The 24359-nt window shown below is 39.1% G+C and overlaps 2 protein-coding genes across 11 annotated transcripts in view; one reads left to right on the top strand and one right to left on the bottom strand.

Annotated features, from left to right (window-relative positions):
* Positions 1–3974, bottom strand: part of LOC134079217 (ribonuclease inhibitor-like) — a 79050-nt gene extending 75076 nt beyond the window's left edge. For all 5 annotated transcript variants that reach the window (XM_062535422.1, XM_062535427.1, XM_062535425.1 and 2 more), the window contains exon 1: positions 3546–3974. The gene's annotated coding sequence lies outside the window, so the exon portion shown is untranslated. The remainder of the gene's footprint in view (positions 1–3545) is intronic.
* A 5279-nt stretch (positions 3975–9253) lies between these two features.
* On the top strand, positions 9254–24283 carry LOC134079215 (GTPase IMAP family member 4-like). 6 transcript variants are annotated; one of them, XM_062535419.1, is made up of 6 exons: positions 9254–9391; positions 12496–12641; positions 15586–15687; positions 18179–18374; positions 19460–19502; positions 20842–24283. In XM_062535419.1, exons 2-6 carry the CDS (start codon positions 12565–12567, stop codon positions 21990–21992), a joined length of 1569 nt encoding a protein of 522 aa, XP_062391403.1. In that variant the 5' UTR covers positions 9254–9391; positions 12496–12564; the 3' UTR covers positions 21993–24283. The 6 variants fall into 6 exon arrangements, with proteins under 6 accessions (XP_062391403.1, XP_062391402.1, XP_062391401.1 ...); XM_062535418.1 differs by having other exon boundaries at positions 9371–9443; XM_062535417.1 differs by lacking the exon at positions 9254–9391 and adding an exon at positions 10452–10595.
* The last annotated feature ends 76 nt before the right edge of the window (positions 24284–24359 follow it).

The following is a 24359-nucleotide window of genomic DNA, read 5'->3' as shown; positions in this document are numbered from 1 at the left end:
TTATTGAGGTTTATGACTGTTGTCATAATGTGTCATTCGGTTTTTGTAATGTCAAGTTGACATTGTTTGAGCGTCATCACTATGACAACTTGACATTAGGCAAGATGACATTATTTGACGCCGTCTTTGTCATGACAACTTGACATTAAAGAAAATGTAATCCGTTTACAATATTGTCATGACAACTTGACATATAACTGTGTTTGGCCTGACTTATCTTCTAGGTTTTTTAAGTGATGAGCCTGAACAATTGGCTGTCATGACACCATTATAAATTGGTCTTGAATACTTTACTTGACCTCAACTACAGTGGTACAGTTTTGACTTGTCATTACGCTGTCACAAAGAACTATTACTGACCAAAATAGTTTTCTGACAGTGTCATGAATGCTTACCTTTGACCTCAAGTACAGTGAACCATCTAAGATGTTTCCTGAACATGTCATGAAGTGTCATTACACTGTCATGTAGGTTTCATTTCTGTACATTTTACATTTCTGGAACATTGAGTCTAATTTCAAGTATAATAACAACAAACACCATACTCAAGTCATGACTTCAAAGAGTTTATTTCAGCAATTAATTTTGCAAAACCATAATACATTGTAGCGCCTCGTTGCCATGGGTAGCTATCCTGAGTTCTTTAAAGTATTAAATAAACAAATTAATCCAAGTGTTCATTCATCACCTCTATTTGAAATATAACCACTTAGCTTAGTGATCCCACAATTACATGCAAATTCTATTAACTCTTATTTACACATTCATCACACATGCATTACACTCAATCTTCAATAGTTTTCAATAGGCTAACTTTCCGTTTCAGGTATTAAATGTAATACAACCAACATCCAAGCAAACAATGTTTTTATTTTTCATCAAAATAATACCAAACCCTATACTATAGCCGGAAGATATTAAGTAAATAATAAAACAAAAATGAGTAGGCTACCCAACCAGCTGTCAGAGTTCGTGTGGCAGGCCTGTAACATTGCTAGTGTGCGTTGAAGCCTGAAGCCTAAACCAAAACGGCTCTTTCACGCCACTCCAGCACATAGCTCCGGCAGCGCAACAAAGAAAACTCAGCATTAAGGCTAGATGTAATGGATGGACCAGATGGACAGAAGTCTTCAGCGAGGCTCGTGGGGTTTCCAAGAGAGAGTGGCCGTGCAGGCTATCTCACGCAAAGTCATTGACAAGTCGCATCGTGCTAGCAGCTAGCTAGGTCTTGCTGACTAGCTGAAGGCTTTATACTCGTGGTAAATTCTCGTCTCGAAGTTTTCACTTCCAACACAACTTCCCCGTCTAGCAGTAATGTTTAAGTAAGTGTTTTACCCACTAAACACAAAGGCTATGTTTGTGTTAGGCTGCGGTAAACCTTTCCCTTTCAGCAGTCGTTCTCCCTTCTTCTCCCTGGTCAGAGAATGTCTAATAAGGTGTTGTTTCTTATTTCCTGATTACCCTTGACCTCTAGCTCAATTCTCATTGGCTCAAATAATACAAATGTAACATAAACTACACATTTCCATCCTTTTCACTTTTAGAATCAAAACATAATATCTTGACAACATTTCAGTAACTAGGAAATTGTAAACAAAATATATTCAAAGCCTACCCATTCTGGAAACGTTGACTCTTGTGCACGCAACTCATGTTTATTAAATTTCATGGTTATGCATTGCTTTAGATTAATATATTTAGTTTATAATTTCCTAGTTACTAAAATGTTGTCAAGATATTATGTTTTGATTCTAAAAGTGAAAAGAATAGAAACGTGTAGTTTATGTTACATTTGTATTATTTGAGCCAATGAGAATTGAACTAGAGGTCAAGGGTAATCAGGAAATAAGAAACAACACCAGGGAGAAGAAGGGAGAAGACGACTGCTGAGCGGGAAAGGTTTACCGCAGCCTAACACAAATATAGCCTTTGTGTTTAGTGGTAAAACACTTACTGAAACATTACTGCTAGACGGTGAAGTTGTGTTGGAAGTGAAAACTTCAAGACGAGAATTTACCACAAGTATAAAGCCTTCAGCTAGTCAGCAAGACCTAGCTAGCTGCTAGCACGATGCGACTTGTCAATGACTTTGCGTGAGAGAGCCTGCACGGCCACTCTCTCTTGGAACCTCCACGAGCCTCGCTGAAGACTTTTGTTCATCTGGTCCATCCAAACCATGTATATGGTTTTGCAAAATTCATTGCTGAAATAAACTCTTTGAAGTCATGACTTGAGTATGGTGTTTGTTGTTATTATAGCCTACTTGAAATTAGATTATGTTCCAGAAATGTATATTTACAGAAATGAAACCTACATGACAGTGTGACACTTCATGACCTGTTCAGGAAACATCTCAGATGGTTCACTGTACTTGAGGTCAAAGGTAAGTATTCATGACACTGTAAGAAAACTGTTTTGGTCAGTAATAGTTCTTTGTGACAGCTTAATGACAAGTCAAAACGGTACCACTGTAGTTGAGGTCAAGAAAAGTATTCATGACCAATTCATAATGGTGTCATGACAGCCAATTGTTCAGGCTCATCACTTAAAAAACCTAGAAGATAAGTCAGGCCAAACATAGTTATAAAGTTGTCATGACAATATTGTAAACGGATTACATTTTCTTGCCTAATGTCAAGTTGTCATGACAAAGATGCCGTCAGATAATGTCATCTTGCCTAATGTCAAGTTGTCATAATGATGACGCTCAAACAATGTCAACTTGACATTACAAAAACCGAATGACACATTATGACAACAGTCATAAACATCAATAATGTGTCATTAATGTGCATGACATGTGTCATGTCATTCTTATGACGGTTACATGACACCCTTATGTAGACCCCTTCAAATAAAGTGTTACCGATTATTCAAAATGCTGTGACATGTCTGGTCTTTTATCTCCTATTACTCTACATTGGCTTCCTGACTATTACTCCATTGACAGGCTGAATTAAATCAGTCAGCTCATACTCATACAACACTCAGGACACTTACTGGATCTGTGCCATCATATATTAGTTCCACAAGCCATCTTCAAGTGCGTCACCAGGAGTAGAAATATCGGGCTAGTCACAACCTTTGTGGGGGTACGGGGTATCCCCCTAGAAACATTTCTTAAATACTGTTAATAATATAAGTAAATGCTCAATTTAGAACCTACAGTGCACTGCCTAAAACACACATGAACTGTTGGTTGACACCTGAACAAACACCTCAGCCATTATCCAGACATCTACATGAAACTGTTTAGCCTAACTCACAAGAGAAATGAACATGACCATATACCGACAAATAAAACATGAATAATTAAATAATTTACCACAAGAACCAAGATGCATCTGACCCGATTTCCAACTTTACGCATTAGGCGACAGTGAGAGAAGGCGGGTGTGAGCCAGATGTGTATTGGTGTTCATGTTATTGACATATCTGTCACATTTATTAAGGTCTGCAATAAATGGTAAACCTTATTCTCACAAAATCATAGGATCACTGACAATGTCTTCAGTTAGCTAGATGAAGCACTATAGTTCACCAACCTGTCAGCCTAGATGAAGCAGCCGCGTCAGTTGCTCACTCAAGTCCTTCTCATCTGCTGATGCAGCAACCGGAGCCCTGGTCCTCTTGCTGTGATCTTTTCATTTTGTAAATGTTTCATATATCCGTAACCATGCCGTACCCATATGTCTTTCTTCGGTGAATTAGCAAGCTCCCAGTTGCAACAATCTTAAAACATGTGTTCGCTCTCTCTCTTCTGGCCGTGCCAATGAAAACTACTGTATGTGTGTGTTGAAGATTCGTTAGCGTTCTTGGAATCTACTTTACTTTTGCGACCTCATCACTTCAATATGTTATTGGCATTCTGTAGACAGATTTAGAGAGATATCTGTGTTTAGCAGCATCGCAAAACAATAGGCTCTCTCAGTCTACTCTTTAAAATGATATTCGCAGCTGCACTTCCTGTAAAACATTCGGGGCTGCAGCTCTGTCCAAATGGCCTGGCGACGCCCATGTTTCAATGAGACCAGTTGGGGCAGTTTAATCTCCCTAAAGGCATCATGGCGCCAAGTATGCTGTTGGGGCTGTTTTTAGTTCAGGTTTGGTACAGTTCAGTTGGATTGCCTGAAGCTATTTGATCCAGACATTTGTTTGTTGTTGCTGCTAAGATCCATACATAAAACCTTACTTAGCTGAGATGAACAAAAAACATTAGGCCTAATTGTTAATCTGATTAATCGTTCAGAAAAAAAAAAAACTGCTTTGGTGTATTCAGATAGGAATTGAAATTCCCAAACTCCATATCATCATCTCACTTGTGTGAATTCATATGAAGTCATATCCCATAAAACAATCAGGCATTATTTAATCAATTGAGTCGGTACCTGCAAAAATATTGAACTAGCTGCCAGAACTAGTTGTCATAGTCTGTCTAGTATATATTTTGTGACTTGACCAACAGGAACACCAGGATGTGTAGAAAGATTTACTTATACAATGAATTTGGCTTACATGGGTGCACAGCTCTGACCAAGGGATGTTTTCCTGTGTATTTGTCATTCTTTCATTTGCATAATCCAAAAGCCTTTTTACTTTACTTTATTTACTTTATGTCAAAATGCCTATCATCAGTGAAAAAAAAACAATGTGAAATGTGAAACTTTGTAGTGCAGAGATAACTGACACATAGAAAGTAGTATCTTGTGCATGTTCATTAGAAAACAATATGACCGCCGCCCGCTGCTCAGTTCTGCACATTCTCTCCACAAAATAAATGACGCTTGTCAACTGTCCTCCTGTTTGTGCAATTTATAGACACTAGTGCTGTGCCCGTGCAAAAAATGTTTTCCAAGAAACGTGTTGCCCAATGACGTTGATGCAGGTAGGCTAGATCATATTAGATTGGAGATGATGTAGATTCAGGCCCGTGCAGTTAGTAGAGCTTTTTACTGTCTTTGCAAAGTAAAAAAAAGTGAAGGGGAAAGGCGTTTGAGTTGCAGCTAATGGCTATTAGTAGGGTTGGGCACCGACACTCGTAATCGGGGCGAACGTCAACGGTAGTAACCATCCCGAAATACAATAAGGGAAGAGACACAACCATTTTGTGAACTCAAGGTAAAAGGTAACACATTTAACAGGATATCACAATATTCACAATTAAACATTGGGTTATTTATTTTGTGGGTTTCAAGGTAGGCTACAGCTTGCTTAATATGCTGTTTTGACCTATATATTATGTGTAATAATATGTGATTTTTTGTTTTATTATTTGTATATTATGAAAGCTTTTAGATATTGTTGGTTTGCCTCAGAAAAAAAAAAACTAATCTTAAAAACTTGTTTTCTTTTTTTTTTTAAAGTACCGATTTAATTACCGTTTAGGAACCGGCATCGTTTTGAAAGTATCGATTTGGCACCGGTATCGAAATATACCCTTTCAATACCCAACCCTAGCTATTAGACACATTACATACCCGTGTGTTTTTGCTGTTATTGGGAAATGATAGCCTAAAGCTAACCGCATGCATGGCCGTCTATGCCGTGGCCATGCCAGTGCTATGAAGCGCTAGGCAAGCACAGTTGTTTTTATTTTTATTTATTTATTTTTTATTTGATAGGGACAGTGCTCATTAATCAACAGACAAGTCACTTGCTGTAAACAAGCCAGAGTTAGCTACAAGAGCTAATTTCCATCTGTTGTCCCTAGCCAGATCTTAAAGGCACCCTAAAATTCAAGAGGTATAAAATACAATAGCAAGTTTAAATACAGCAGCAATGAGCATACCCTCAAACAGACAGATATTCCCTGCCTATAACCTTGCCCTCCCTTACCCTTAAATAATTACAGTAGCCTACATATGAACATACATACATATGAATACAGTAGCCTATAAGTACAGAAAGAAAAGAAGAAAAAAAAACAATAATAAAACAATGTTTGTGGACTTAAGCATTTGCTGTATGATGGCAATTGTAATTGTCCTTAAACGAAGTTTTAAGATGTGTTTTGAAAATGACAAAACTGCTACACTGTGTGTTGATGAGTAGCCTATGCAACGTTAGGTGACTTTAACAGCTTGCTTAACAACATGGGTGCATGTGTGTTAGACTCAGCATGTTTATCCAACATGAACAATCTTGAAACGGTCCGTTGTTTCTGTGAGACATCATAACTTCCATGAATGGCAACACGTGAGTGTCAGCGAAATGGGCTTTTTTGTTTCTATGCTGGAGTAAGTGAGGGGGAGTGGCTGCGGAGAGCGGTATAATTGTGGGATTGCGGTAGAGTTGTATTTCTTTTAATTTAACAATATTTTTGTCATTTGTTGTCCAACAACGACCAAACTTCGCACTGCACTCACGCATGTCATTAGCAATACCTGTGTCAAATTTTAGGTCAGTCGGATGAGCAGTTCGAGAGTTATGCGTGGAACACACTGGCCCAATCCCAATGTCCAGACTCACGAACTCACGGACTTTGGTGCGCGCTCTCGCGAAATTCATAAGGGCTTAGGGCTGTCCCAATGTCGAATTACAACGGGCGTGAGGGTTTGAGTACACACTTACCGAGCCCTTTCCGTGAGTCTGCATCGCTGCAGACTTAACCTAAGGGAATTACCCACAGTTCAAAGTGTTGTGACGTTTACCGCGGAGATCATAGAAAAATCCGGAAATTAAGGTAAACAACAGCACGCACGACCGTGCACGACACACACGTGCATGGTGCAAATGTTAGCAACGTCTTTGTTAGTAAACATCGCCAAGGTACATGTGATCTCGTGAAGTGCTGTCCCAATCCCTAAATTACCTATCTGAGCCCATGTGGCCTCACACACTCACTCACTTAGCACCTACATTAATTAGGTCTGTGAGTCCTTAGTTCTAGTCTTTAGGGCTGACATTGGGATGGGGCCACAGACAGACGTTCCTTGCATTAATAGATAGAGATATACTGTATCTCCTACCTTTGCAGCTCATGTTCACATAAATGATTGTGTGCATGTGTGATTGTGCTTTTGTGTGTGTGTGTGTGTGTGTGTGTGTGTGTGTGTGTGTGTGTGTGTGTGTGTGTATGTCTGTGTGTGTGTGTGTGTGTGTGTGTCTGTGTGTTTGGATGTGTGTGTGTGGCTGTGCATGTGTGTGTGAGTGTAACACTATCATCCAGCAACCCTTCGCTCAATAGCATCATCTGCAGGCCGATGGGTGTACAGTCACTAAATGTACACAAATGCATTTATTTCATGGCCCCCCATGGATGAAATTCCACAAAACTTGGTATGCTCCCAGAGGATGTTAGGTTAATCTTACACATGAAATATGGTGCAGTTTCATCTGAAGATACGGGCGATTAAAGCAAAATATCTTCAAACACTCATCTTATGGAAGAAAGCCCAACGTGTTTTCATTGCCGTGTTGAGATACTTTCCTCCCCTCCCAACACTAATATAATATGGTGTTGCTTCTTTTAAAGCAATTGTTTCATATCAAAAAATATCTGTTTTACCAGCATAATCCAATTTATTTAGTTGTCATACTGTAGTACTGATCAGATTGAGTTAGCATGGTAAGAAAATGACTTTAGAATGTATCATGTTTGATATGTTCAAGCAGCACTATGTATTTTAAGCTACATTAATGCAAGTCAGTGTTTATCAATATACCTGTCCCTGGTTCTTGGCAAACTGTCAGAAATGACATCTTTGTTATGAGATCAGGTGAGCATACCTGAGGAACAGGTGTAGGCAGGGCCATCATAACCAGGTATCCAGAGCAGGCAACTGCCTAGGGCCCTGAGCTGTAAGTAAATAGCATGCATTTAGTATTCCTAGCATTCAGCAACTTTACCTCTATAGCACATTTCATACATCAATGTGCATTACATGAACACAAGCAAGGAGGAATAGTGCATAACAGCATGAAAGTGAACATGTAAAGTACATAAAATACAATAATTAAGAGACATAAAACACAACATAGAATGATTAAACGACAAAAATGTAAAACAAGAAATGCTGGAACACAACCAACTTAACCCTATGCCTCGTCATTCCTCCAGTTAGGCTGTTGTGTTAGATATTGTGAAGACGAGCTAACCCAAACAAAACCTGGACAATCCTTTATCAGACTGTCTATGAAACCTCTGTCCTTCTTTGATTAACCATTAGCCATTGGACATTTTCTCAACATGTTAATGGTAATACAACCTCTGTCCCTTTTTATCATCATTTATTGATCCCCAAGGGGAAATTAAAGAAAATAATGGTTGGCACAGATATGTGGAAGGACTTTTGCTTTCTGAAGCTGGACTTTTCCACATCTGGGTTACAAACTTCTGTCCAAGTCAACAACTTCACCTTTTGCTTCATCAGAACACCACCCTAATTTAAGATTAATGAGAGCTTCTCTAAGAACATTACATGAAAGATGCAGATTCTCATTGGCCACTTGGACATCAAAACCATTCAAATAAAAGATATTATGTGGACTGAAGTAGATCTCATTATTGCACATATCCATTTTGTCATAAACAACATTTTAGTTCCTGTCACCTTTTTGAGGTACGAGGAAGATGAATGTTCCAATGAAATCAAATGTTCTGATCTGAACAAGGAAACACTAAGCACCATGAATGTGGTTATTCCAGATTTCAGTGGTTGTGTTGGTTAAGAGAAGATTTTACATCGAGACAAATCTTTTTTTTTATTTCAAAATGTCAGGGGTTGTGAACCCAGATACAGAGACAGACAGAAACTAAAGCTTCTTGGAGTGTACAGTAGATGTCTGCTGATCACAAAAAAACCCTGAATTTGTCTTTTAACCTTCCTGAGAGGATTATTAATAGATTTTTGTTCATCTCCATCAAGGTCTTGGGTATGAATATTTGCAACAACGAAGAAATGGCCTGTCATGACAAAGACTCATGTTTGTGTTGGCTCTATACCCAACTTCCTTGTTGAAATAACTTTAGGCAATCCAACTGAAATGTCTGATGAAAGTTCAGACACACAATGACTCCAATAACTAAAAACAGCCCCAACAAATTATGACACCACTAGATATTTTACTTCATTGGTGCAATAGAAGTCATTATAAAACGAATTGTCTTCTATTCATTAACATCTAAGCATATTTAGAGAGGATGCTTTTAAAAGCTGATAGTTCACCAAACATGTTTAGCTCCTTGGTTGCACTAGTGGACTGATAGTTCACCAAACATGTTTAGCTCCTTGGTTGCACTAGTGGACTGATAGTTCACCAAACATGTTTAGCTCCTTGGTTGCACTAGTGGACTGACAAAAGACTGATATCTGGCAGCAGCCCTGAAATTCCAACTGTACACCACCCTGGAAAGGTGTGACGATATCAGCAAAACCATCACGTGATTTTGGTAAGCGCTCAACTACTCCCTAGTATTGTCATACTGAGAGGAACGTTTCAAGGTGAGTGTTGCAATCAGGCTTCCTCCTGGTTAAACTTAGGTTTTTATTTTTCATTAAAGAAAAGAGCTGCGCCGCATATCAGACAGCAAGACAGATATCAAAAAGAGAGGTATCAGATGTGATAGGCTATGACAGAACCCCTGGCATAGGCTACTGCACTCACTCGATTTTGCATAGACATCATAGAAATAAATGGTCAAATGTCTCATAACAAATGTCTCATAACAAACTCATAACATGTGGCATTTTTCATTACCACATAAACCATGTTGATTACAATAGCAAACTTACAAAATGCATTCTACTTTGGAAGGGTGTCATTTTATTTCCATTGCTTATGATTAAAACGCTGTCAGTTAAACAAAACTATTTTTTATACGTCGGGCAGGCAAATTAGTGGGGTTTTACAGGTTATTGTGAAGTACTATATTCCTGTCTAAGAAAAAAGTGTGAAGTACCTGAGACTGACCGTTGCAGCAACCAAAGTTTTCCCATAGAGAAAATAATGCAGCTTATAGTTCAATAGATGGCTACAATACAGTAAATTGAATGAATATATTGTAGATTAATGTATGCAAATATGAAACATAAAAGATATATTTAGATATCTTTCATGAAAGTCTATGCTGAATATATGTAATTCATTATGTGCAGAAATAGAAAGTGGAGACTTGAATATTTACTCATATCTTGAAATCTATTGAGAAATACATGGACAAATATTTATTTATACCGGTATATGTGTTTATTTTATATATGGAAATATATTAACAAAGATGTCCTTATACTGGAATATGTTCAAGCTTCATATACTGTTACATATATGTTATTTTTCTGTATGGGTTTCCTTAAATCATTTTGTGCACAGGATCAGAATTGGCTCAGGGCATATTAATCTCCATGTTGCCTATCGTGGCCCAATCATGGCCTACTGTAACGACAGTCATTCCAAATACAAGTACCCTCGACAGAAATCACTTGCATTATTCACACTTTGTTTCCATTTAGGCCGACTATGTAATTTGGACCACTGGACTGCACTTTTAAAACGAATGTATTAGAAACAACACAAACAGTGGTGTCCCTATCACTATGCTCAGCTACCATCATGATCTCCTTAGAAACACAGAGAAACAGTACTCACAATCGCGGGTTAAGTTATTTCACTTGTCTCTAATATCATTACATTTGTTGTCTGTATGTCTAATTGAGTACCTGCCACTTTAAGAAGAATGTGTTGAGCAAAATAGTTGTGCTACCTTTTTTGAGCAAAATAAATCCATAATGAATGTATTTTTGATTTTACTCTCGGCACTTTTTGCTCTCCATCATGTTTAATTGTGTTGTGGTATGTATAATTAAACTGCATTTAATGCGCAATCTGCTTTTATTTTATTATGTTATTGAACTGTTAAAGTACGTGTAATTTTCGGATACCTTAAAGGGAAACTATGCCGTTTTTTTTTTTTTAAGCTTAAAGAGGAATAATGCAGGATTGGCGATTTCAAGTCTGGTTTCGGTTTCGTTTTTCGTTTTCGCTCGTTTTATGCTTGCATATTTCTCTGCAGAGCTTCCCCGACAGCTTTAGCGTGTATATTTATACATATATAGGCTATATATAAATATATAAATTGCAAGCGTGGTTCTTCTTGTTCCTTTCGCGTCTCTGACTTCCAGATGTAAACAGCAGACGATCGTTTATCAGAAAGTTGCAAGGTTGTAATAGCGGATAGGGACACTAGGGGCGGGAGGAAATGTGACTGTTTTCGATAAAACTGGTCAGTCAAGCAAAACAACGATTTCTAAGCGATTTTATGACTATAAAAAAGTTGCATAGGGTCTCTTTAATTTACAGCTTTGGAGTCATTGGAATGTTTGTATGACTTTTTCTGGGGTGAATGGTGGTCATTTCACTTCCCCCCAGCATCTGTGAGTTGAAAAACCAGCCTTGCAACTTTGGTCCGCCAACTTAAAAGTTGCAACTTAAAAGTTGCAAAAAGTTGCATCTCCTGTTATATGCCACACAGGCATACATAATAGTAATTATTTAAGATTAGCCTAGATTGCTGCAACATTTCTCTGTTTGTTGCCAGATGCATCACCATATTTGGCTATACTGTAGCCTACATTGACACTGTCAATGGTTAGTGCCTGTCTGCAATGATAGCTGTGGCTTGAACAAAGAAAATGTTCAGTTATCATTCGAAGTCTTACAGGTTCAGGCGCCATCATGCTTTTGACAGTTTTTTCAAATGATTTGTGGTCTATGTAACCTGCATCACAATTTTGCAGTGGTGCGCCGGGAAAGCATTGGTTGAAGACCCAGTCAGTGACAATTATAACATTAAAACATAACTTTTTTAACTTTGAAAAGTAGAAGAATGTATTTCCTCAAGTCAAGTCAAGACAAGTTTATTTCTATAGCACGGTCACAGACGGCTGAGCCACACCAAAATGCTTAGTAAAGTGAAAAAAGTGCAGAGAATAAGTAAAAGGCACAAAACTAGAAAAAAAACAAACATAAATGGGTTCAGTGCACAGACAAAGACTGAAGGAGTTAAATATAAACAAAGGGAAAGACCATTTTAAAACGTAACCCTAGGACACTATGCACATGTGCTTAAAAAAGGGATTAAAAATTAAAAGCAAGTGTAAAAAAGTGGGTTTTCAAGAGGGATTTAAAGGGAAGGGGAGGCAGTTCCAGAGACTAGGGGCTGCAACTACAAAGGCTCTATCCCCCTTTGTTTTTAGCCTGGTCCTGGGCACTTCCAGTAGTAGTTAGTGCTCTAGAGAGTATGTGGTGATGAAGGAGATCAGATGGGTACGTGGGGGCCAGACCATGGAGGGATTTGGCCTTTTGACCTCATTATTTGATCTTAAAGGTCAAGTTCCATGTCAATGTTCCATGGCAACCGAGTAATTCTGAAACCACTGGCATAGTTGCAAACAGAAAAAAGAATTGTTTTAGCAGTTAGTAGAATTGTGTTTTTAGAAATGTTGTGCCCGAATGTGCATGTCCGGTGTTCTGAATGGATTCCATTTCCCCCCAAAGGCCACCCCATTGGAGGAGGAGATATGAGATGAGCTGTGAACAGGAAGAGCAGTGAAAGGCCTCTTCAAGATGAGTTTCCCTGAGGAACCACCAGGGAGATCAACAGAACAAACCTGGGTAGAGGAGGATGTGGGGAAACTTGACAGGTAGGCTGACCTCAAACACTCACATCAGGTCTATTCAGTTATAGTGGCAGACCAGCCAACCTGTAGGCACTAAGTGTAGCAGTCACATTTTCACAAATACGCTGTTATGATTTGTTACTTAAAAGTAGGCAAAATCGAGCAGACATTCAACTTTCCAGGAGCATGCGATTTCTTGCAAAGAGTGAGATAGAGAGAGAGAGAGAGAGAGAGAGAAGAGACAGTAAGAGAGAGTTATAGACTAAGCATGGTGATCATGCTCATGTCTAGACTATCTGCTGATTCTAGTCAGTTCACTTGTGTGAGTACATCTTTTTTCAGGCTCAGTGGTACTCTTAACTTTCTTTAAGGTTGGCAGATATGAAGTCCGCTGAAAGAATCAGTTTTGGAGACACATGGTCTGTCTTTTAAAGTTAGGACATACAAAAAAAAAAAAAAAAAAAACAGTCCCCCCCATAAGTTTTATTTTATTTATCTATGTATTAATGATAGATTACTCATTCACAAACCAAATCAATGTCCTTAACTCTCTGGAGTCTAAATCCCCCCCTGGGGAATTGAAAAACTGTTCTAAACACACATCTCAATCTAGTTTTTGTCCTAGAAACATATAAGTGACACCATTAGAAACCTTTAATCAACTAGTTTCCAAATATATATGTTTTAACAGAGAATGTACCAATGGCACTTTGTAAAAATAATAAAAGAAAATCCCAAGATTTCAGTCCCCTCACCTGCAGCAGACCCATTCAAAAAGCCCATTCCACTTAATTTGCGTTTGAAAGAAACACTCACTAAGTGACCCATTTAGTCTGACTTTTTTCCAATTCGTAGTGAAACTACGTAACATTTTTAAAGGTTCTTTTTACTTCTACTGTATGGAGCTAACACCGTCGTTTTCAAGGTTCAAACTTCAAAAGTCTTACCTCGGTGTTTTTACAGAGTCTTTTTTACTTTTGACCTTTAACCTTTGAAAATATTTTTTTAAATAGTTGTGTTTACACTGAATTATAATAAAAAGTAATGTCATTACATCCACTTTACTCTCATATAATTATTGCGGAGGACTTATAGAATGTAACCATATGTGCCACTTTTGCATACATGTTTTTATTAGATGAAAAACTTAAAAATCTCTAGCTGACTGCCTCAAAGTGCCTGAAAAGGCCCCGGACCTCCAAGTGTTAAAGGTTGGATATTTACTACTTTTTTTCATTTAAGGCATTAAGGTCAATTTCCAAAAGATGATTTTATATAGTCAACTTTAGCATGTGTTCCAATCAGTGAAGCCAGAAACACGTTACTGTATTCTGACCACTTTTTTCGGTAACGAGTTAGGCTATCTAATGCGCTACTATTTCCAAACCAGTAGTCAAATGAAAGTTACTTATCCAAGCCACTGTGCGTTACTATTTTTTGTCATGTTGCTGTCTTCCTGTGTGTTTCAGCATGAGAACATGTGTAGGCTCCACGCAGCGACACAAACGTAAACAACAATACCGGGAGGAGAGAGATGCGCGTTTTAGATGAAAATAGGCTACAGTCAGTATTTTGAGTTTGCGTCATCTACATGACAACATTAAGGTAGCCTACGTTGTACACTTGGTGTTGGCGATAAAGTGCAGTAGCTAGACATCCCGAGTTCGCGTGCAACGGAGGGAGAGAGAGAGGGGTGTGTACGTGCCCGAAGCGCATCCAAGACAGAGAGCACCCTTACTGGGCTGTTTCGCTTTATCAACCGATGAGTTTTGAGTGTAGGCGCCTAGCTAGGCGGGCTTGTATGTCTTTTCTCCCGAAACTAAATTAATCAGTTCAGTGTATGGAACAGTAGCGTCATGGCAGAGTCAGTGCCCCCCCCCCCAAAAGTAGCCTAAAATTTAAGACCCATCTCACATAGACTACACAGTAGGCCTACCCTTGTCTCATAAGAGTAAAAAATAGCCTAATGGTAGTCTTGCACACTGCACTGCTTGTAACAGTGACTTTAGCATTGCCCATGGTGGGTTAAATGATTGCAAAAGACTTGTTGAAGTGAGTGTAAGTGAAGTGTAATTTCATTAGCATATTATTCAGGCCTATAGATGGCTAAATGGCTACAGTACAAGGATACATGAAAAGCCCAAACTACGGAAATTTTCATATTTTATTACCACAGTTTATATCTAGGCCTTCCTTATTTGGTATACTGACTAGACATTATTGAACAAACATTCATCTGTATTTCAGTAGGCTATCTCAGTAGCCTACTTTTATCTCCCTGAAATGACCTTTTGCAGGTTGTGATGTATATTGTTGATGTTACTGTTAAAATGCACTTCCAATAAAGTGAGTATTGGCAAAACTGGTTACCATTTTTATGTTGAGGAGGCTGAGGGCTTAGTTTAAAAATTAGCTAATTAATCAAACTTAGTTACTTTTTAAAATCAAGTAAACAGTAAAGTAACTAAGTTACTTCTTAAAAGGAGTAGTCAGTAATTAGTAATCGGATTACTTTTTCAAAGTAATTGTGGAAACACTGGTTCCAATACTTATGGAGGGGACTGTCTCTTTATGTCCACAGTGTTAGGCTATTTAGTTCGGAGATACATGGTCTGGTATTTTAAAGTTAGAACCTACAAACCATTAAAAAAAAAAACAGTGCGTCTAAAAAAATGCTCCTGTGTGTCTGTAGTCTCCTGCTAATTTTCTAGACTATGAGTTGTTTCTAGTCAGTTCACTTGAGTGAGTACTTCTCAATTTTTCAGGCTCAAGGTGGTACTCTTTACTTTTTTAAAGGTTGACATATCTGAAATTGGCAGAAATAAATGTGAGTGGTTACAGCTAGCAAATGTCCTTATATCTTTATGCTGTTCAGTTCGGAGATACTGGTTTTTAAATGTCAGGACTTACAAACCCATTCCCAAAAAAATTCAATAAAAAAACACAGTGCATGTGTCTGGGTACATAGGTCAGAAAGGCCCCCTTCTCCTGCACCCAGTGTGATGTCCATGAAGAGTGAATTGTCAATGGAGGTTCCACGGAGATTCAAAGGACAAAAGAAGGCCACAAAGTGAGTAAACTTTTAAACTTAAATAATCTACACAGCTTTTATCGTAAGCTCAATTCTCGTAAAAGCACCAAGTATTGTACCTTTCGTTCGAAAATTCTAAAACAACAATGTTGAATGAAATAACATTTTTATAAATTAACCTTTAAAAAAAAAAAAAAAAAATTAAACCTTTTTTTTCAGTAGCCATAGGTGTGTAGATTTGAACAAAATCTGGTTTGGTTCTTACCGGGGATTTTACCTCCTGAAATATCCAATTTTGTTTACCATATGAGTTTAGTGCTGGCCTAGTGGGTCACATACTGTCATCCTTTCACACACTGTACATCAAAGATCCTACGCCAGAGCAAGATGGATCACAGGCCGGATAATACGATATGTTGAAGTGCGTTCTATGACTCCATAGGGGCCATGTTGGTAATCTCAGGTGTCGTCACAGACGCTGGCTACCGTGGGAATCCTAAATATGAACTGATCCATCTTGCTCCGCTCTAGAATCGTTGCTGTACATCAACAGTTAGCTCATCGCTAATCAAAATTCCACTGGAGCTCCAAGCGATTTGTAAATGCAGCCTCACAACAGTCAAAATGTCATTTTTGGTACATAGCTAATTTAGATACACTTATGGTGTGGGTGCCTGCGTTTCTTTACGAATCCTCAGTCTTAGTTTGGATAGAAATTAGTATTAAGTGACACATACACTTAAGTGGACGCTAATAAGAGCCGGACGCCAATATGTGGTGCTACGATATCATTATACACGGCAAAGTGTTATTAGGCTGATGAGATTGTCTGGTATTGGGATAAATTGGCTGTAAGCATTATTTACTATGACTGTTGGGCTTAATTTGTACAAACTCTCCAAACACACTTTCTTAAACTCTTTCTCTAAACACACGTCATTATTCACCACTTTACTTGAGGGGCCACAAGCATGATGAACTCATGACTAACTAATACTTAGTTAATCCCCTGATATTTCAAGAAGGCTTACATGCATGAATTCATGATAAATTATGTACAGAAAAAAATATCATCATGATCATGCTTAATAAACCATAGTTCACAATGATGTAGCCACCATACTTAGTGATTTAGTTGATGTGTTGTTCATGCATGAGGTCATGAATGATATATGGTGAACTCATGTCAATTCCTGATGATTCATGATATATTAAGGCATGAAGTAATGCACGAATTATGAATGAATTCATGTATGAATTCATGATGGTTCATGTACCCTTACCGTAAAGTGTTACCGATGTTTTTTGCAGTGTTAATGTAACAATATGAAGTGACATTTCTTGGCATTATAAGCATCATTATCTTCTGCTTTGACTTTTCCAATGAGGTCACTCTTGATATATGTAGCTCTGTGTTGATAGTCTTTCCTGATGCATCCTAGTCTGTACCAGGCTTGTGCAAAATTCAGAATTGAATTGAGAATGACTCCTAAATTCCAATTAAATTCTTAAGTTTGAATTGAATTTGAATTGAGGTCAAAAACAGTATGTAGAATTACAATTTGAATTTGAATTACAGGAAGTAGAATAATTAAAATAATTTAATATACATAATTTAAGGGTAGGGTTTATCAATGAAGTTTCACAAAATATGTCAGAAATGATTGCGACAAACATACAACTCACAATTGTAAACAATAGACGATTACATTTCCAAAGTAGCCTCTTCAAAACTGAATGTATGGAGATTCACACATTCTTCCTGTTATATCACAGTGGAATTGTTTTGAATTGCCATGAATTGAATTCCTCATGCTGTCATTCCAATTCAAATTCAAATTCAACTTCTTGTGGGATGGAGCCAATTCATGAATTGAATTGAGGCCAATTTAATTCTAAAATGTGTCGTGTCTCACGTTTGCAGCAGGTCGGCGTAATAGGATACTAAGCCAACAACGTGGGCACAGTAACCAGGTTCCCTGTTAAATCCCAAGATGAAAATGTTCATTAGTCAACTACTATATTCTTACTACATTGAATGTTAACGTAGGCTAGCATCTCAATCTTCCACTAGTTAGCTAGCATTAACGTCAGTGTTTTTTTCACTGTGATCTGCTCGCCTCCACTAGGCTACTTTAAGTCAACTTCTGTATGTATTTTAAAGTTTTAAATATACCCCTCCACAACATAATTAAGTCTCTTTTGATTGCTTCGGAAGGAAATGAATCCTTCATTGCCCAAAACGTCTTCAAAGCCTGCTTTGATATAGTGTCAGCTGCCTTTTTCCATAATGTATTTCTAATCAAGTCTGGTTTGTTTGTCCGAGTTTTGCATGGTAACAATGGAAGGCGGGGCTTAGCGACAGGTCAATTGTGCACAAGCCTGGTCTGTACCCTGTGTTTGGTTGATAGTGGGAAAGGTAACCCTCAGCCTTGTGGCTAAGGCCGATCCTCAGCCATGGGTATATAGCCTTACCAACTCCACTCTCACTCGTAATGTTGCATAAATACAACAATGTCTTTCTATGCAGTGTGTCAGCTGAGCAGGTGCTGTGTGATGTTTGCCCAAGTCTAGCGGTGAAGAGCTGCCTGACCTGCAATGACTCCTACTGTGAGACCTGCATCAGACCGCACTACTGTGATCCAGACCTGCAGAGACACCAGCTGCAGGACCTCCAGCTACACGGGCATGATGCCACTGGGCAGGTGGGCACGGATAGAGACCAGGTGCAGATCAGTAGTCTGGGCAGGTGGGCACGGATAGAGACCAGGGGCCGGATTCACGAAAACAATCTTAAGATAAATCTTAAGTTGATTCCTAAGAAAATAAATGAGAAGTCCTTAAGATTGTTCTTAAATGCTATTCACCAATATTTTCTTAAGAATTGTCGTATTTCTTAGGAACTTCTTTGTTTTCCCACTTAAGAACTTAGATAAGAATGCCCTGCGCCATTCGTTACACTAAACGCAATCAAACGTGAGTTTTGTTTACAAGTGGCAACCGTTGCTAAGAGGGAAAGTCATGCCTTCAAGCACTGCCATTTCCATGGACTTTAGATGTTTAAGAAAGGAAACGTGTTCTACTTTGACGTCGACGTGCGCCGAGTGCTGCGAGGAACCCTTCGGGCTATGCGAGTTTTCAGACAGAGGACTGAGCTACCGAAAACAATAGCAGCAAGCTAAAATTAGCAATAAATGGTTGGCTTATATATCGTGAGTACACAAAATAAAGGCTGATATTTCAAACGAGCTGTCTGAAACTGGTAAATGTGTTCAAATATATGACTATAAGAGGCCCGACTTTACACTGTAAAGTTTTTAAGACAGGTGCAGGGTTGTCTTAAAGTTGCGAGGAAAATTACGAATACATTTAAGATCTTAGTTTTCAAGAATGCCATTTGTTCCTAAGTGTTTTCTTAGGACGCATCTTAAGAAGAGAGTTAAGGAAAAACATAAGAACTTTATTCATGAATATCAAATCTTCTTAAATTTGCTCTTAAAACAAAAGATAAGAAGAAAGCACCACTTAGGAAGTATTTTTGTCTTAAGAAGGCTTCGTGAATCCGGCCCCAGGTGCAGATCAGTAGTCTGGGCAGGTGGGCAGGTGCAGATCGGTAGTCTGGGCAGGTGGGCATGGATAGAGACCAGGTGCAGATCAGTAGTCTGGGCAGGTGGGCACGGATAGAGACCAGGTGCAGATCAGTAGTCTGGGCAGGTGGGCAGGTGCAGATCAGTAGTCTGGGCAGGAGAACCCTGTAGTGAATATGATCCATTACTCTTATTAACACAGTGATTATGATGTGTTACTGCAGGATCCCCAAGGAACACACCACAAGCCATCCATCAACAAAAAGGGTATGTCATATGTTATATTTACCATTATTATATGGCCCTTCAGAATGCAAGTAGAAGGAGGATGATGAAATGTTTATGGTATGTTGGTCTCAAGAGCCCGCATCAACTTAGCTTATAACTAGTCATTTGTGATTTGCACCCCCATGGTAAAAAATGAAAATGCATTATATTATTGCTTTACTCGCCTCTATCTTCATATGAAATGTTATGAACTGCACCAAATTTCCTGTGTATGATTAACACTGGCAGCGCAACACCTGTACGTATCACAGCAACAGCTTAGCTACACCAATAAAAGTATCCTGCCGCTGCCCATGCCGATTAACCTGACATCCTCTGGGAGCATGTTTTGTGGAATTTCATCCATGGGGGGCTATAAAATAAATTAATTTATGTGTACATTTAGTGACTGTACACCCATCAGCCTGATGATGATGCTACTGAGCAAAGGGTTGCTGGTTAATAATGATACTGTCACACTCACACATACACACACATCCACAGATTCCACACACACACATATGCACACACACATGAACACACGCACAGACACACACATGCACACACACACACACACACACACACACACACACACACACTGGCAGACAAATTTGCTTGTTGAGACATCTTAAAATAAGCCCTGCTGAAAAACACAGCAAGAAACCAGCTTAGGCTGGTAGCTGGTTTTAGTTGGTTTTAGCTGGTCTTTGCTGGTTTTCTTCCAGCTATTGCTGGTCTTTGCTGGTGTAGCTGGTTAGGCCACCAGCTAGACATGCTGGCGTGACCATCTGAGGAAGCTGGTCGTGCTGGTGTGACCAGCCTGTCGTTTGGGATACAACTGGTTTAAGATGGTCATGCTGGTGACCAGCCTGTCAAGCTTGACAAAGATGGTCAAGCTGGTTTTCTAGAATGACCAACATAAGCTGGCATGGCCAGTAAAAACCAGCAATGTAGACCAGCAACACCAACTAAAATGACCAGCTTAAGGTGGTATGACAATCAAAACCAGCTGAATGACCATCGTAAGCTGGGTAAACCAGCTGAAGGTGTGTTTTTGCGAGAGTTTTGCTGGTCTAGCTGGTCAACCATCATAGGGTGGTCAAATAAGCTGGTTAACAAGCTGGTCAACCAGCAAACCACCTTTAGCTGGTCAGGCTGTTTTTTTTAGCAGGGAGTCAAACTCTAACCAAGTGTTACTAATCTTATATTACGATTTATTTTTCAATATTTAAAAAAGCTAATTTAGTTGAACCAACCCTCCCACCCCCTGGCATGGACACAGGACACCCAATAACCAGACATCCACCATGAGTCTGATGTGGTGTCTCTTGTGTTTCAGATCTAACAGGGCGTCCAGATGATCTCCGGATAGTGCTACTGGGGAAGACTGGAGTTGGGAAGAGCTCGACAGGAAACACCATTTTAGGGAGAGAAGCGTTCAGCGCAGAGTCATCTTTTCAATCAGTTACTAGCACGTGTCAGAGAGAGGAAGTTAAAGTCAGTGGAAGACAGATTACAGTGATTGACACTCCAGGGTTGTTTGATACTGATCTTAGTAACGAGGGGCAAAATCAGAGAGAAATCTCTAACTGCATCTCGCTGGTACTACCAGGTCCACATGCATTGCTCTTGCTGATACCAGTGGGACGGTTCACTTCAGAGGAGCAACAGGCAGTAGAGTTCATTCAAAGCACTTTTGGTGAAAACTCCATAAAGTATGCTATAGTCCTCTTCACTAGAGGAGATGAGCTGAAGAGAAAGTCCATTGAACAGTTCTTAGAAGGAGCTGAATCCATCAAAAACATCATTAAACAATGTGGTGAGAGATACCATGTGTTTAACAATAATGAGACCCGAGACCGTACTCAGGTCTCTAATCTCCTGGATATGATTGACTCCATGGTCAAAGCGAATGGAGGAGGTTATTACACTAGTAGGATATTCCAGCAGATTCAGCAAGAGGAAATGGAGAGGCAGATGAAGAGGGGAGAAGAGGAATTGAGAAAAGAAAATGCAGACCTTCAGGCCAAATATAAAGCAAAGATAGAGAGAATGAAGCAGAAAATGGAACAAGAGAGAAAGAATGCAGATGAAGAGAAAAGAAGAAGAGAAGAAGAGTTCAGAGAAAGAGAGCAGCGATTTAAAACAGAAATGAAAGAGAAAGAAGAGCAGAAGGAAAAGATGCAAATAGAAATGGAAAGAAAACGGGAGGAATGGGAGAGACAGAATCAAGAGGAAAGGAAGAAAAGAGAAAAAGAAGAGGAGAAAAGAGAGAAAGAGGAGCACAGTTGGAGTGAACGTTACGACAGACTTAGAAAAGACATGGAGAAAATACAGCAGGAGAAAGACAAAACAGAGAGAGAGAAAAAAGATCTGGAAGACAAGTACAAAGCAGAGATGGAGAGAATTGAAGAAGAAAGACAAAATGGTGAGGGAGAGGTGACAGAGACGGGTGGAGAGAAGCGGGGGGGTAAATGCACGATTCAATGAAGGGGCCAAGTATAGGCAGGCCAGAGTTTGCATGCCAACTTAATGCTATTACACAATACACATGGCTGTAAGTATGTATTACTATTATTGGTGATATTAATCACAGTGGATCTTACACAAGAGACCACCACCACAGAGCTAATGTGCTTATGCCCTGTGAACTGATTGCCTTATCCAGCCAGTTTATTCAGCTGTATCCAGTTGTTGATCCTTAATATTCTATTTCATCAATCTGCCACATGATAAAGGGTACCATGTCTATTTCCTTTTTGTTAATCTGGTCAATGACCAGAGACCATACTCTGGCTTCTACTCTCCTGGATAAGATCCACGACATGATGACAGTAAATGGAACAAGTTATGTGAGAGAAATGGAGAGGATTAAAGAGAGAGAGAGAGAGAGAGAGAGAAGGAATTGAGAAAAGAAGGACATGCAAAAAGGAAACAAATCTTCAGGGAGTAAAGAGAGAAGAAATGGAACAAGAAAGGAAGAATGCAGATGAAGAGCAGAGAAGGAATGGGATGATGAAGATATGTAAGGGATAATCAACGACGCGCCGTGCGTTTATAGGAAAATAATGCACGTTCGAAGTGGTAATAAGGACCCGACGCCGCAGGCGGAGGGGACTTTACACTTCGATAAGTGCATTATTTTCCTATAAACGCACGGCGCGTCGTTGATTATCCCGCTTATACCACTGCTACTATCACTTTCGTTTATATTGCCGCTGTCTTAGATGCAACGTTGTTGTTTTTACCATTACATTGACATTGGCGAATTAATATTCAAGTGTAATAAGCCCACAAGTAGGGAACTACTTCATAGCCGTGCGGTATATAGAAAAATAATGCACGTTCCAAACAGCGCATCACAATAGGAAATTTGACCAAGCAGTGTTATAAAAACTTGTATTTAGCGCTCATGTGATAACAGGAGAGCTAAATACATATAGTTTGGTTAGATATTGAATTTGTGATGTAGGCTTCTTGTGTAGCTTGGGTGTGTGTATCTTTTTAGTGCAAAGATCAATAAAATGGTCTAGATTGGAAGATAACAGATTTCACGAGCATTTTCAGTCAGTTACATCACATATGTTACTGTATTTCAGTGAGTCTCTATAGTTCCAATTTGAACAATTTATATGATTATTTTGTTTAAAGTCAACTACATAGGGTTATTAAATCTGTAGGCTGTTGTGTTGTGTGAATCTGTCGCATTGCATCCTAAACTTCACTGAACACATCAAACACACATATGTCATTGATGTATATATGTTGTATATACTGTATATAATTCTAATCCCATGTTATCTTCAGTTGTTGTTCGTCCTATTGTGAGGAATCTTGTTTGTGCCCGTCTTGTGTAATCAGTGTTGATTGTGTTGTTGATTAGCTGGGTTCAGCATTCCTATTCTGTTATTGTGTCTGTTTATTGTAACCAGTGTTGTGTTGATTGTGTTTGTGATTCCTATGGGGTGTCCTACGAAACTCGATAAGTGTCTTAGCAAGGTATGTTGCGCTCAAAGCCAGGGTATGCTGTCATACGAAAGTGGATTTGTTTTAGCGTCGCTGTATCACCATGGTATCTTATGCTTGCAACCAAACCTGGTCGGGAGCAGGTTATGTCCTAACTTATAGCTCAAATCGTGGAAAATCACCGCCCTCTGACTAATCCTACTGACTACTGACCAATCAATTATCTTGAAAACACAGTCATCTCACGTGTGAGAATCTAATGGAGCAGCTCCGCCTCTTCAAACATTTTGAAACTCGAATGCGCTTTTGACTATGTTGGGCATGCAGATATATCGCTACTATGGATATGCATACCATACAATATCTGATGACCATCGATTTTTTGATGTTACAGGTTAGACACTAAAAAAGACCACCCTAAATTTCGCTACCGCTCATAAATGCATGAAAGTCTTGTGCATCTCCACGTTTCCCGATTGGTCAAAGTCACCCCAACCACGAGAACGCGCACAGATCTGAGCTGACAAATTTATCACATACCTGCTGTCGTAGGATCACTTAACTTAATACCCGAGTTAAGGCTTTGTGCAGCCTCGATATGTCTAGATAGCCTTGATATGTCCCACTGGTCTGTCCTCTCGGCCCCACACCCCCTCCTGTGTCCCCTGTCTCCACTTACCTGAGAGAATGGAGATTTTATATGTAAAACACTGTAATCAGTAAACTTGTATTGAAATGAGTTAGCTGCTGTTGCTTTTGCTTACTGACCTGTGACCTCATGCTGGTAAGAAATAAAATACATCATTTTAAAGTTTGATGTGTGTACTGTATATTTATCAGTTTGCTTTTTCTCTCTCTCTCTCTCTCTCTCACACACACCCACACACACAC

The sequence above is a fragment of the Sardina pilchardus genome, chromosome 4 (genome assembly GCF_963854185.1).
Source record: "Sardina pilchardus chromosome 4, fSarPil1.1, whole genome shotgun sequence".
Taxonomy (NCBI): domain Eukaryota; kingdom Metazoa; phylum Chordata; class Actinopteri; order Clupeiformes; family Clupeidae; genus Sardina; species Sardina pilchardus.
Note: the sequence above shows the minus strand (reverse complement) of the source record. Positions and strands in the feature narration are given on the sequence as shown.

Bases quoted from the DNA above. Each gene is read 5' to 3' on its own strand.
- LOC134079215 (XM_062535419.1), top strand. From the start codon at position 12,565: ATGAGTTTCCCTGAGGAACCACCAGGGAGATCAACAGAACAAACCTGG. The intron at 15,688-18,178 runs GTGAGTAAACTT...CTTTCTATGCAG, and splicing joins GGACAAAAGAAGGCCACAAA to TGTGTCAGCTGAGCAGGTGC. The intron at 19,503-20,841 runs GTATGTCATATG...CTTGTGTTTCAG, and splicing joins GCCATCCATCAACAAAAAGG to ATCTAACAGGGCGTCCAGAT.